This window comes from Mesoplodon bidens (genome assembly GCF_964165515.1).
Source record: "Mesoplodon bidens genome assembly, chromosome: 2".
Taxonomy (NCBI): Eukaryota; Metazoa; Chordata; class Mammalia; order Artiodactyla; family Ziphiidae; genus Mesoplodon; species Mesoplodon bidens.
The window spans coordinates 175,160,146-175,175,428 of NC_138177.1; the positions used below are offsets into that span (position 1 = coordinate 175,160,146).

The window sequence follows — 15,283 nt, forward strand, 5'->3', positions numbered from 1 at the left end:
GATTCATGTGTTGCTGTCATTCAGCGAAGATCTGTTGAAAGGATGAATGCCCTTGGCCACCTGTCTCCTATCGCTTCCCAGCCCCTGACCTTGGCTCGTCACTTGTCTGGGTTTGGAACTCCAAGCTGTGCCCCTGGGCTGGGACCACTGCAAGGCTCCACTGGCCCCTCTGCAGTTGCCGGGGCGGCCTCTACCAGAGGACAGCTGGCAGCTTGGCTCTGCTGCTCCTGGAACCTGTCACAGGCACGTGAGCCTGCCCTGGCTGCTGTCCCGGGAACCTAGGGCCTCTGCCCGGCTGCCTCGCAAGGCTTGCTTTCCCCATTGATCCCCTCTGACATCTGGCCAGGCTTTCGGCTGAGGCCTGCTCTGTTGTGCTTGTGTCTGTGTCTGGGAACAGCTGATGCTGGGACCAAAAGATAGGACAATTGCTCCCGGCCCTGCTTGGGGCCTCCAAGGTGCTGCCAGGGCCAGCCGCATGGTGACTCACGCGGCAGCTGGGGCTGGAAAGGATCCTCGGATTTGGCTGGGAAAAGGCCCTAAGCGTCCTCCCATCTAATCCGTCTCGGGCCAGGCTCTTTTGAAATGCTGGGGGCACCTCCAAAGCTGGACTCAGGTTTTCCTCTGCCAAAAGGGGACCAGAGCTTTCCCCCAATGGACAGAAAAAACCTTGTAAGTTAATGGCCACTCTCTTCTTGATTTTACCTTTTTCTCCAACAAACTTTTCTGGAACTTCTGGTGCCTGTAACCACTTGTTGGCAGAGAAATGCCAGCAGACAGACAAATGAACAAGGAGCCCTCAAGTATTAATGGGAACACTCGGAGGCAGCCACCTGCGTATTTTGACAGTGCCCATTTGACAGTGTTGTTTTCCTCCTGGGACTGCAAGCTCACGGCTGTGACATCGTTTTTGATTTTATAATGGAGTGTGGGTTTGATTTAATGAAACAGCTCTCTGTAAATTCAACTTGAAATAAGGAAACCAGATGCCAGCTTTCCCTTCTTTGGGGGCTCTGTCACAAACACCACACCCCCGACTTGCTCTGCATCCTAAAAAAGTGGATGATTCCTGGTCTGGTTCAAGTCCCATTTTACAGAAGAGCAAACCCAGGTGGTGGCACTGCTGGGAGGTGGGTAGAAAAGTGCCCCCGATCGGCACGGTGTCCTCCTTTTCCCCTCCAGCATCCATTACGAGGCACGATGCCTCCTCCGCCCTCTCCCAGGTCCCCCCCACCAAGGCCTGCCCTTCCTGGGACAACTGTCCCTGTTCTGGCTGCTGCCGCCTACCTCTGATTGTATCCATGGCTTCTCCCAAGATGGGTACCAGTTTTGGGGTTTTTTTTTTAATAAATTTTTTTTCTGGTTTTCATTATAAATGAATGTTTATTCATTGCTTTTTATTTTTTTTAATTATTTTTTTTATTTATATATATTTTTAATTAGTTTCTGCTTTATAACAAAGTGACTCAGTCATACATATACATCTGTTCCCACATCCCTTCCCTCATGTATCTCCCTCCCTCCCACCCTCCCCATCCCACCCCTCCAGGCGGTCACAAAGCACCGAGCTGATCTCCCCGTGCTCTGCGGCTGCTTCCCACTATCTATCTACCTTACGTTTGGTAGTGTATATATGCCCATGCCTCTCTTTCGCTTTGTCACAGCTTACCCTTCCCCCTCCCCATATCCTCAAGTCCATTCTCAAGTAGGTCTGTGTCTTTATTCCCGTTTTACCCCTAGGTTCTTCATGACATTTTTTTTTTTAATTCCGTATATATGTGTTAGCATACGGTATTTGTCTTTCTCTTTCTGACTTACTTCACTCTGTATGACAGACTCTAGGTCCATCCACCTCACTACCAATAACTCAATTTCGTTTCTTTTTATGGCTGAGTAATATTCCATTGTATGTATGTGCCACATTTTCTTTATCCATTCATCCGATGATGGACACTTAGGTTGCTTCCATCTCTTGGCTTTTTTTTTTTTTTTTTTTTGCGGTACGCGGGCCTCTCACTGCTGTGGCCTCTCCCATTGCGGAGCACAGGCTCCGGATGCGCAGGCTCAGCGGCCATGGCTCACGGGCCCAGCCACTCCACGGCATGTGGGATCTTCCCGGACCGGGGCACGAACCCACGTCCCCTGCCTCAGCAGGCGGACTCTCAACCACTGCGCCACCAGGGAAGCCCTTCTTGGCTTTTGTAAATAGTGCTGCAATGAACATTTTGGTACATGACTCTTTTTGAATTATGGTTTTCTCAGGGTATATGCCCAGTAGTGGGATTGCTGGGTCATATGGTAGCTCTATTTGTAGTTTTTTAAGGAACCCCCGTACTGTTCTCCATAGTGGCTGTACCAATTCACATTCCTACCAGCAGTGCAAGAGTGTTCCTTTTTCTCCACACCCTCTCCAGCATTTATTGTTTCTAGATTTTTTTTTTTTTCTTTGCGGTACGCGGGCCTCTCACTGCTGTGGCCTCTCCCGTTGCGGAACACAGCCTCCGGACGTGCAGGCTCAGCGGCCATGGCTCACGGGCCCAGCCGCTCCGTGGCATGTGGGATCTTCCCAGACCGGGGCACGAACCCGTGTCCCCTGCATCGGCAGGCGGACTCAACCACTGCGCCACCAGGGAAGCCCTGTTTCTAGATTTTTTTGATGATGGCCATTCTGACCAGTGTGAGGTGATATCTCATTGTAGTTTTGATTTGCATTTCTCTAATGATTAATGATGTTGAGCATTCTTTCACGTGTTTGTTGGCAATCTGTATATCTTCTTTGGAGAAATGTCTATTTAGGTCTTCTGCGCATTTTTGGATTGGGTTGTTTTTTTTTTTTGTTATTGAGCTGCATGAGCTGCTTGTAAATTTTGGAGATTAATCCTTTGTCAGTTGCTTCATTTGCAAATACTTTCTCCCATTCTGAGGGTTGTCTTTTGGTCTTGTTTATGGTTTCCTTTGCTGTGCAAAAGCTTTGAAGTTTCATTAGGTCTCATTTGTTTATTTTTGTTTTTATTTCCATTCCTCTAGGAGGTGGGCCAAAAAGGATCTTGCTGTGATTTATGTCATAGAGTGTTCTGCCTATGTTTTCCTCTAACAGTTTGATAGTTTCTGGCCTTCTAGCTCTAGTAGTTTTCTGGTAGCATCTTTAGGATTCTCTATTTATAGTATCATGTCATCTGCAAATAGTGACAGCTTTACTTCTTCTTTTCCGATATGGATTCCTTTTACTTCCTTTTCTTCTCTGATTGCGGTGGCTAAAACTTCCAAAACTATGTTGAATAATAGTGGTGAGAGTGGGCAACCTTGTCTTGTTCCTGATCTTAGTGGAAATGATTTCAGTTTTTCACCATTGAGGAAGATGTTGGCTGTGGGTTTGTCATATATGGCCTTTATTATGTTGAGGAAAGCTCCCTCTATGCCTACTTTCTGGAGGGTTTTTATCATAAATCGATGTTGAATTTTGTCGAAAGCTCTCTTTGCATCTATTGAGATGATCATGCTGGTTTTTCTCCTTCAATTTGTTAATATGGTGTATCACGTTGATTGATTTGCATATATTGAAGAATCCTTGCATTCCTGGAATAAACCCCACTTGATTATCCATCTATGCTATCCTGCTTCTCCAAGGCAGCAGCCATTTTTTCCAGACTCCCTGGATGATGAGTGGGGAGAGAGCCCCTGACAGGACAAGGGTGACATTGCCTCCCTTCCCTCCCTTGGGATCCTTCGGGTTCCCGGCACCCACTTACTCTGCAGCCTTCCCCAGCCCATGACATAGCAGATGTAGTTGTTGGATAGAATGGTGCCAGCGGGCGGTAGGCAGCATAGCTGGATCTTGTCAGTCAGGGCGATGGGGTTGGCCAGTCTGAGGGGCAATGTCGTTCCTGGGTTTGTAAAGAGGCAGAGCCCCAGCGGGGACCATTGAACCCCCTCCTTGGCCAGCCTGATGGTGAACCTTCCTTCTGTTGGGGCTACGAGGGATTGGGGAGCAGCTGTGGTTAAACCCCAGGATTGCATTTTGTCCCTGGTGGAGCTTGGAGCCCTAAATTCCCCTGAGGCCTTTCAGGGGACTGTACAGAACAGGGAGGGCAAATAGGTTTGTCTTGCAATGTCCACTCTGATGGATTAGTTTGTGGCTGCCTGGCAGGCTGTGTTGACAAGGATTCTGAGGCTCTGTCCAGGGTCAGCAGGGAAATAAATCCATGACTGCTTGGTAATGTCTGTCCCAGCCGTATGCTTCCTATGTTTGGTTTAGAAAACAGTAGATGTTCAGGCTGAAAGGCCTTTTTGCCTTTACTCACCCTTCCACCTTGAGTTCTGCTGCCAGATTTATCCATTAGTCTCACGTCCTTGTCTAGGAAACCTTTAGTGATTGGCAGATTACGTTTTCCACGATGGCTGCAATGAGATCTCCCATCCCATCAGTGCTTGTTGCAATGTGATGTTGACACTCTGTCCTTTGAGGGGAGGGGTCTGGGTTTCTTCCCTCTGGTTGGAGGGTGGGGGACTGTGATATAGAGGAAGTGACACCATGTGACTTCTGAGACTAGGGCATGAGAAAATGCAGCTTCTGTCTGGTCCTTCAGGATTCCTGTTCTTAGATCCTAACCTCCGTGCCGTGAAGAAGCCCAGGCCACACAGAGGGTCCACGTGTATGTGAAAAGGCCCTTCTCCACTCTCTGCTCACCCATCTCCTCCCCATCTCTTAAGGCTTCCCTGGACCCATTCTGTGTCATTTTATGGCTTTCCAGCGTCTTGTCTGTGTGTATTTCATCTAGTTGACAAGTCCCTTTGGGGACAGAGACTGACTCATGACTCACGGACACCCCACATCCTCTGTGCACCATCATCGGTGCTGGACCACAGCAGGCTGCCTGGATGAAGGATCACAGGGTGTTATGGCCACGGGGCATCCTCCTGCTCTCCCCAGGGCTGTGATACAGAGTCTTCTGGAAGATTTGGCAGAGCGAACTTTCTGGGCAGCCATTCAAGAGTGGCATCTTGGGCTGCAGAAGAGCCCTTGCATGTGGATAAATTATGCAGATTTGAAGAGCTGGCTGGGGTTCTTCTTTCTAAAGGCCCTTCTGGAACTGCAGATCTGCTCTTGGGGATTGGGAGAGGATGATGGATACCTCTGCGTTTCGGGAAGGTGATGGGGAAGCAGGAAAAGGGAAGACAACTTTCTGTCCCCAGAAAGTGGGGACAGTGACGACAATCATGACGACAATGATGGTGAAAGTGTATTGAAGATGTGCTCAGATCAGGTCACTGCTGGGCACATCACACCTGATTTAATGCTACTTTCTGGATCTGTAAGTTCAGGCAAGTTCCTTCCCTTCCTAGGTCGTGGTTTCCTTATCTGTGAGTTGGGGATAATAACAGTACTTCCCGCCTGGGGCTGTTGTGAGGAATAAATATGATAACACTCAGGAAACACCTAGCACAGTGCCTGGCACAAGGAAAGCACTAAGTGTTAGTTGGTGTGATTGTGCAAACTAACTCCTGGGGGTGGAAGAGAGCTCACTGGGAAGGCGGGCTGGACTGTGAGGGTCTGGAGGGTTGGCGACCCCCACCACTCCTGCCTGTCCTAGTGGAAGACCAGGCTGGCTGGGCACAGTGTCTGCTGGTCACTGGAGTGCTTATGCTTGCTTGTGTGATCAGAAAGGGGGAGTCCCCTGAGCTGCAGTGAGATGCTCGGGTTTAGGCGGTCCCCTAAACTCCGCAGGACTGGGGGCCTTGTGTGTTTCACTCACTGTTGTTTCCTGGTGCCTAGAACAGGGCCTGGCATATAGTAGGTGCTCAACAGGTACCAGTGGAATGAAGGCGTGAGTGAACCCATGGCTCTGAATTTTGTTTAATACCACCTGGATCTCGGGATTAGTGATGATGAAAGAAGTCTGATGTTCCAGCAAATATTCCCTGCCCCTACATGTGCCCGCTCCCTGGGATAGGGGGTGGAGATTCAGGGGTGAATCAGGCATGGCCCAGCCCTTGCAAACTTCCGGCTAGAAGGGGAATTAGATGTGGATTAATCTCTAATGCACATTGAGAGTGGACCAGGCGGGAGGAGGGGGTTGATTCCGCCAGTTTCCTGATAGACAGAGAACCTTCCCTTCCTCTTCTTCCTCTCCCTCCTTTTTTCCACTTCCTGGGACCACTCCCCTCTACTTTGATGGCTCAGACATGGATCCCAGCACTTACACCTCTTTATTGCACCATTATTGTACTACTACTGCTAATAGCCCACACATATGGTTTCTATCATGTGCCAGGACTTTTCCTAAGTGCTTTACATACATTATCTCATTTAATCCTCACAAAAACCCTAGAGGTAGACACTATTACTGTCCTGATTTTACCAAAGAGGAAACTGAGGCACAGAAAGGCTAAGGAACTCGTGCTGGGCACGCGGTCAGTATTCGTATCTAAGCCTCCAGGTTCCAGAAGCTCGACCCTTAACCACCACCCCGCACTGCCTCCCAGCCACACTTCTGGCCTTGGGCTCCTTAAGAGCTGGTGTGGTGACCTGTGCATCTCTGTGCGTCCAGCACCCAGCATGGCATGTGGGACATGGCGGGTGAACATAGGATGGTATGTGCTTGTCTATGAGGAGTTGGGGGAAGCAGAGTTGCCATCTCCCTGCAGGTTGGGGAACAATCCCTGGGGGGCTTTGCAGAGCTCTGAGCCCCTTGCCAGCTTCCTGTGTGTGTTACCCCAGGCTGTCCCAGCAGAGTATCAGGGAATCTTTGAAAAATGTCAAAGGCGTGTTGGGAGGGAGCACAGAGTAGGGGACAGCAGAGGGACTGTGTCCTACTCCACTCACAGACTCCACTTATAGTGGGACCTGCAGACCTATCCCTGTGTCCCCAGGACTTGGCACAGAATAAATACATGGTCATTGAGTGCCTATGGTGGCCAGGGGAGCTGCAGGCTTAACTGGCAGGAGATCCAGGTCGCTCTGACAGTCTTTGCCTCTCCCTCCCCTAGTCACACCCCAGCCCAGGCATGTTTGGGGCTGAGAGCTCCTCCTCCCTCCCTACAGAAGGAGCAAAGGATGGGGTAGGGCTGCACACACTGCCTTCTGGGAGACGCCCCACCCCCGCTCTGCACCCCTGCCAACCCTTCCCCCAAGCGCACCCAGACAGAACACACCCTTTGGAGAGCTGGTTGGCGTTCCAGTCCTCTTGCACCACAAGCTTGGAGACCTTGACGGCCAGCGAGCTGGGCTCATAGGTGGCGAGGCAGTGCTGGCCCAGCACCACGCTGTAGGTCCTGGAGGAATTGGGAGAGGGGGCCAAGCGGGGAAGGTAAGCTCTGGGCTATCCTTTCCTCTCTCTGGGCCCCTATGGGCAGGGACACCCCAATCAATGCACTGTCTGGAGGCCTGGCTCTGGCCAATGCTGGGATGGGCCTAAGTCAGTGCCTGCTCCAAGAGCTACTAGTTGGCGCTGGGAGTTTTCCTTCCCTCTGGGCAATCGATTAGTTATAATAACTAAAACCAAACAGTAATTGCAACTGTATTATACCAACTGTAAACTATGATATAAAATAAAAGTTGTAATAATATAAACTCTGTGTTACTATGGGGGAAGTGAGATGGATACAGAGATAACAGCAGTCATTTACCCTCAAGGGCATCTTTTTTTTTTTTTTTTTTTTTTTTTTGCAGTACACGGGCCTCTCACTGTTATGGCCTCTCCCGTTGCAGAGCACAGGCTCCGGACGCGCAGGCTCAGCGGCCATGGCTCACGGGCCCAGCCGCTCTGCGGCATGTGGGATCCTCCCGGACCGGGGCATGAACCCGTGTCCCCTGCATCGGCAGGCGGACTCTCAACAACTGCGCCACCAGGGAAACCCCAAGGGCATCTTTGAATTTAACCCCTCACCTCCCATTTTTAGATGGGGAACCTGAGGCTTAGGGAGGAGTAAATGGTCCAGAGTCTTGCAGCTCGTTAGGGACAGTTCAGAGCTAGAACCAGGACTCCTGATGCCCAGGCCTCTATTATTTCCCCCCACCCGCCTCATAGAACTTGTAAATCAGCTGAGGAGAAGGGACCTCTCCTGGCTATGAAAGCATCACATTGGCCCAGCGGAAACTCCAGTGAGCACCCGCCGGTGTGAGATAAGCAGAGGCTGTAGGGAGGGAAGAGGACAGGTGAACAACGAATGTCACAGAGCCTTTCCTGTCCCTTGTGGGCCTTTATAATGGTGCCAGTTCACTTTTATTGAGCACTTACTAAGAGCCAGCCCGTTTAATGCATCATCACATTTAATCCACACTAAATTCTGTTACCTGATTTTTAGCAGGTGATGGTATTGAGGCTTGGAGTAGTTGTTCAAGTTGCTCAAGGGAACTCAGTTCCAGATCCTGAGGCCACACCTGGTTCCCCCAAGAGGACAGGAAATGGGCCTCCTCCCTTTCCACAGTCCCCCTCAGCGCCCCGCAAGGGATACTTAATCCATGTCATGTATGGGCCCATCAACTGACCAACAGACTGAACTATACATTGATGAGAACTTGTTTCTTGGCTAAGGAAGTGGTTATGTGCAAGGCTCCTTTACACAGGGTGGTTCAGGCCATCTGGGCTCCAACTCTGAGAGGTGAGCACTGGCCAGTGGGGTGAGTGGGCTGGGAGGCTGGGGAAGAGCATTTACGTGATGTAGTGGGCAGCTGTCAGGACCCAGTTTTGGTCTATCAGAGACCCTCCGCAGGTGTGGTGCCACTGGCCATTGGAGCTGTACTGCAGGGAGACCTGGGAAGAAGTGCAGGTGCTCTGGTCACTGAAAGGACCAGGCTTCTCTGCTCTGCAGCTTCCCAGCCCTGAGAGCGGGGCCAGGGTAAGGTGAGCAAGGCACTCACCTCAGCTGCAAAATCTAACGGGGCACCAAGAAGCTCAGTTATCAGGATAAATAACATTTTAATAATTTTTAGAAAATTAGCACAAAAAATCTCTGATGAACAAAATGTCAAAAATTTAAATAAAGACACTATTAAAAAGTAATTGTTGGGCTTCCCTGGTGGCACAGTGGTTAAGAATCCTCCTGCCAATGCAGGGGGCACGGATTCGAGCCCTGGTCCGGGAAGATCCCACATGCCGTGGAGCAACTAAGCCCGTGCGCCACAACTACTGAGCCTGTGTGCCACAACTACTGAAGCCCGTGCGCCTAGAGCCCGAGCTCTGCAACAAGAGAAGCCACGACAATGAGAAGCCCGCGCACCGCAAGGGAGAGTAGCCCCCAGCTCGCGGCAACTAGAGAAAGCCCGCGCGCAGGAAAGAAGACCCAACGCAGCCAAAAATAAAATAAATAAAAAGTGATTGTTTTGAACATCTTTCGGCAACATGACTTGTTGGGGTTTTTCCCTTCTTGGGAGCTATTTCTTTATGACATATTCCTCCAATTTAATATGTGTAGACCAAAATTTTGATTTCCCCCCCCGCCCCAAGTCTGTGCTTTCCCATGTTGGTAAATGGCAACCCCACTGTACCTGCTGCTCAGGCCAAAACACTAGGCAGTGAATTTGATGCTTCTCTTTCTCTCATATGCCTCATTCTAATCTACCAGCAAATCCCGCCTGCTCTACTTCCAGAATATGTAGACAGAACGCATCCCTCTTACCACCTCAACTGCTGGTCCCAACCATCTTTAACTCTCACCTGGATTATTATTGTAGCTTCCTATGTATTCTCCCTGCTCTCACCCTGGCCCCTCCCTCACCCCATTTCTCAACACAGCAGCCAGAATGATCCTTTTAAAATGTAAGCATGATTATATCTCTTCTCTGCTCGAACAGCCAGTGGCTCCCCCTATTTCACAGTGTGAAACCCCAAACTGAACAAGGCTCTACAAGTCTCTACATGACCTCCCTGACCTTATAGGCTCCCACTCCCTTCTGCTCCAGCCACACTGACCTCCACGAGGTTCTGGAAATACACCAAGCCCACTTCTGCCTCAGGGCCTTTGCACTTGCTCTTCCTTCTGCCTGGACTATTCTTCTCTTATGTATTAGCATAGCTTTCTCCTTCACTTCCTACAGGTCTGTGCTCAAGGTTTTCTTCCCTGTGAGGCCTTCTGTGACCTTACCTAAAACAGAGTATGCACGTACATCCTTACACACGTATGCACACATATGAACACACATGTCTCTTTTCCTCTGGTCCTGCTTTATTCTTCATCATAGTATCTATCATCGCCTGACGTTATGAGTTTACCCATTCAATTGTTTGTGGTCTCACTCTCCCACTTTAATATAAGCTCTGTGAATTTTTTTTCCCACTGCTGTATTCCAGGTGCCTAGAACAGTACATGTCTCATGGTGGGTCCTTAATAAATTGAACAAGTGAGTGAATCAGCAAATGAATGAATGGATGAGTGAGTGAATGAATGACAGTAGACTCACCAGGCAAGGATCTGGTCTTTCCTGCAGAACTTGTCACCTGTTTCTCTAGTTTTTCCCTCAAGACTAAACCCACTGATAGGAATATGAACATACATAAGTGTACCTTACCCTACAGCTCCTCAACTTTTTAAAAATATTTTTGTATTTTTTAAAAATGTATTTTATTTTATTTATTTTTGGCTGCATTGGGTCTTAGTTGCTGTGCCCAGGCTTTCTCTAGTTTTGGCAAGTGGGGGCTACTCTTCCTTGCGGTGCGTGGGCTTCTCATTGCGGTGGCTTCTCTTGTTGCGGACCATGGGCTCTAGGCGCGCAGGCTTCAGTAGTTGCAGCATGTGGGCTCAGTAGTTGTGGCGCGTACGCTTAGTTGCTCTGCGACATATGGGATCTTCCCGGACCAGGGATCGAACCCGTGTCCCCTGCATTGGCAGGTGGATTCTTAGCCCTTGCGCCGCCAGGGTAGTCCCTCATTTTTCTTTAAACAAAGACGTGTTTCTATTTAGATTTGATAGTTTAATAGGTGTGGGTTGGAACTTTAAGGCGGTTGCATCTGGCACTGCTTGGTTCTCTGCCAAAACGGTCCCATCTCCTTCCCCTTCCTTTCAAGTCCTTGCCAAGGCCGAGCAGAGGGGAGGGAGGTGGCAGCAGGGGGTTGTGTGCTCTGGCCAGGGTTCCCACGGAGGAACAGCAGGAATGATGCCTGCTGTTCTCCAAACACCCTCATTTCTGGTTATCCACGTGGCATTTTCTTGTTTGCTTGACATTAAGGGGCCTTAGGTGAACTGGCTTTTTAAACAATGCTTAAAATTAGACAAAATTTAAAAAGACACCTAAAAGGATGTCCCCACCCCAAAAATCTGAAAATAGGCTGAAACCATCCTACAGATGTGAAAATTTGAAATAATACGGAAACATATAATTTGTGGGTAGCTAAGTGTGGCCAAAAGAGCAAAGGTTGAACCAAATTTGAATCTCCACTTTCTGCCAGGATAACGGGGTGACTTTGGGCAATTATGTAACTTTCCTGAGCCCCAGTTACCTTGTCTAGAAAATGGGGATCATAATGCCATAATGCCTGTTGGGGGCTCTTGGAATGATTAACAATTACAATAGCTAACACTTTAAATGTCTAATAATTTGAACACTTACTATATACTAGACACTGTTCTGAGCTCAGAGTGTGAATCAGCTCACATCATAATCACAGCAATCCCATGAGGCACTATTATTATTCCCATTTTACAGATGAGTAAATTAAGGCAACCGACAGAAATTTGTACAATGTGGTCCACGCCATAAGGGCTGTTATACATTTTTAATATTACCCACCGAGAAAGGTAAATTGAGTTGCTCCACTCATACAGCTACTATGTGGTAGAGCAGGGATCGTCTGGCTCCACAATCTGTCTGGAAACTTTACACATCTTACTTTAATTTTGAATCACCTAGCACTTTATTTTCAAGTGTCTGGTGGGTTATGATCTAGGATCATAATCTTGGGGTGAGTGTGGAACAAAAGAGACCTCTCAGGCAACTCAGAGCAAATTATATTTGTTTAAAATTTTGATATTTTGTTCGTTATGAAAACGTTTGATTTTTAAAAAATATTGCATTTAAATATTCATTTTGGTTACTGAGTTTTGTGGTGCCTCCTTAGATTTTGCCCCCAAAGTGAGTGCCTTGCTTGCCTCACCCTGGTCCCCACCCTGCTTGACCTGCCCACCAGCCCCAATAAAAAAAATCTCCCAGGGAAGCAGAAGCAGGAAGTGTAGAGAGACACTTCCAAGACCAACATTAATCAGTTCCCAAGGCAAGGATGCTTTTGTACCAGCAGTGTCAGCGGGTCCAGAGGATGAGGAAATATTTTGGTAGGCAGCACTGATTGGTTCTCAGCACAAGGGTGACCTCTGCTTAAGGGGGAGGTATAGGATCCCTCTTCCAACTTTCCAGAAAAAATATATTATGGGAGTATGAGAGAAGTGCCAAAAGAATTGGCAAAATACACAGAGCCAAGTGTATAAATTGCGAACTATCAGTCACCATCTATGATTGAAGCTCTCTTAATTGAGGGGAAGATGAACGGTTGTTGCCATTCCCTCCGTGAAACATACTGTCGGCTGTATGGGGCGCCATGAACACTCACCACCAGCACTTACCCCAGTTCAACCCTTTTGTTCCCAAACCTGTGTATGCCAGTTGTGCTTGTATTGTAATTATGTAAATTGATTAGACATGTAACCGATGAAACATGAGTTCAAAAAGTGAGTTGTGATTCATATGGAAACTAAGTTAAATGCTTGGAAGAGACCAGATAACCCTGACTTTTGAAAAATTGCTGTGAAATTAGGCATCGACGAGAAAACGGAAACATTGAGAAAATAGGTCATAAAAATCTGGAAGAGCTCATTCCCATGGCTTCTTGAATGTCTCACAGTCATTGCTTTACTCTAAAGAAACGGAATTATAGATGATGTGTTGTGGGGGGTGGTTTACACGAGACAGACCGGTGAACAAATATATATTTACAAGTTTTAAATTAAAATAAAATGTTTAAAAAATGTATGTGTGGTTTCTAATAATTTCGCTATAACCAACCTTTCAATTACTCAGTCCCAATCACGTCAGATTAGAGAGATTTTACAATGTTTATTTATGTCAGTGTAAGCCTCACATATTTTCTTCGGGAGTCCTACCACTAACAGGTCCTGGTAATTTATACCCGTGCCCCAACCAGAATTTTTAGTCTCCATATCACTAGGATTATTTTAAGGTAAGGAAGCATTTACTTTCATTGGTAGCATCTACTTGCCTGTAGTTACGAATTAATTTGCGGGACTTCCCTGGTGGTGCAGTGGTTAAGAATCCACCTGCCAATGCAGGAGGCACGGGGACAAGCCCTGGTCTGGAAAGATCCCACATGCCGTGGAGCAGCCAAGCCCGTGCACCACAACTACTGAGCCTGCGCTCTAGAGCCCGCGAGCCACAACTACTGAGCCCGTGCACTGCAACTACTGAGCCCACGAGCCTAGAGCCCGTGCTCCGCCACCGCAAGGAGAAGCCCGTGCACCGCAATGAAGAGTAGTCCCTGCTCGCCACTAGAGAAAGCCCGTGCAATGAGACCCAACGCAGCCAAAAATTAAAAAAATAAAAACTAAAAAAGAATTAATTTGCACTGGTTGGTTCCTTAAAGCAAGGAATTTTTGCATAGAGGGTGATGAATGGTTCATAGGATAACAGTACATGTGTAAGCAAGCATCTGATTGGTTAACAGAGCAAGACTATTTGTGAATTTGTGTGTATGGGTTGTGGGGTAGGGCAGGTCTTTATCGAGGCTGGAGAAGGCACCTCTCCCTCCACCCCCAAGGTTGACCAAGGGCACAGAAATGTTTTTTTTTTTTTTCTCGGTACGCGGGCCTCTCACTGTTGTGGTCTCTCCCGTTGCAGAGCGCAGGCTCCAGACGCGCAGGCTCAGCGGCCATGGCTCACGGGCCCAGCTGCTCCGCGGCATGTGGGATCTTCCCGGACTGGGACACGAACCCGTGTCCCCCGCATCGGCAGGCAAACTCTCAACCACTGCACCACCAGGGAAGTCCAGAAATGTTTTTTTTTTTTTTTGCTGTACGCGGGCCTCTCACTGTTGTGGCCTCTCCCATTGCGGAGCACAGGCTCCGGACGTGCAGGCCCAGTGGCCACTGGCTCACGGGCCCAGCCGCTCCGCGGCATGTGGGATCTTCCTGGACCGGGGCACGAACCCGTGTCCCCTGAATCGGCAGGCGGACTCCCAACCACTGCGCCACCAGGGAAGCCCCAGAAATGTATTTTTTATTGGCGAATTTTCCCATCCTGCCCTCTGAGTCCCCACCAATCCTCATCTTTGCCAGTGCAGTAGACCCCGTGGTGGAGGGCAAAGGGGTGATGTGAGGTAGGTAAGGGCAGGGGGGCAGAAGTGGAGGGGTTGGGGGACTCCCCTGCCAGGGACTGCTGTTGGCTCTCACATCTTCACCTCCAACCACCCTGTGCAGGTTGGGCAGGTAAGTGGGGTGCCCACAGTTGAGAGCTGTAAAAAGAGAAAGGGTTGTGAGCCCAGGTAGCAATGACCCAAACGATGTAACCTACACTTGCTGAATTCCCAAATCCCAAATAGAGAATCCCTGTTCTGGAAGGATCCCCACAGGTGGTAGAGTCCTGCCCTTTGCCCCACTTATTTGGAACTTCACTCCAGCTTTCTTATAACCACAGGACTGAGTCCAGTGGGTACAGGGAGGTCCCATCCCCAGTCCCACCAGGAGACTGAAAAAGTGCCTCTGGGTGACAGGACTTACCTCCAGCCACCAATGTAGACAACAGTAGGGCCCTGATCATGGTGTGTCTTTAGGAGTTCGGTATGTGTGGCCCTGGCTAAGGCCCTGGTTTTATGAGTAAGCTTATCGGCCAGAGATACACTAGGAATATGCAAGATGGGGATTTTCTCAAAGCCCAATGGAAAAATGGCCTGTGTCCAAATATTTTTTTTCCATTTCCCCCACCTGTCACCCTGGCACTACTTTGAAAAAATGCCAAAGGTGGATATCGAAATATGGGTTCTATCTGCTTTTAAGAGATTATGTTATGTGTTAGGGGAAGAAGAAAAATATTGTTGTTGGTCCTTGGAGTTGTGTTTTCATAGAAAAGATTAGGTTGGCTTCTGAGCAAACAGCATTCTAGGCCAGTGGCTCTCAATGGAGCTGGTATTGCCTACCAAGGGGACATTTGGCAATGTCCAGAGACATTTTTGGCTGGGGATGGGGTATTACTGGTATGTAGTGGGGAGAGTCTAGAGATGCTGTTAAACATCCTGTAAGGCCCCGGGCAGCCTGTCACAACAAGGAATTATTCCACCCTAAACGTCAG

The 15,283-nt window shown here is 48.7% G+C and overlaps 1 protein-coding gene across 1 annotated transcript; it reads right to left on the reverse strand.

The window, feature by feature from the left end:
- Nucleotides 1-3,593: 3,593 nt before the first annotated feature.
- LOC308605580 (chymotrypsin-like elastase family member 2A) lies at nucleotides 3,594-14,755 on the reverse strand (the record flags this gene model as incomplete). The annotated part of the gene is made up of 6 exons (XM_081215768.1): nucleotides 3,594-3,649; nucleotides 3,747-3,862; nucleotides 7,150-7,311; nucleotides 8,653-8,750; nucleotides 14,362-14,450; nucleotides 14,716-14,755. The coding sequence occupies 6 exons, from the start codon at nucleotides 14,753-14,755 to the stop codon at nucleotides 3,594-3,596; spliced, it is 561 nt and encodes a 186-aa protein (XP_081071894.1).
- Between the last annotated feature and the right edge of the window lie 528 nt (nucleotides 14,756-15,283).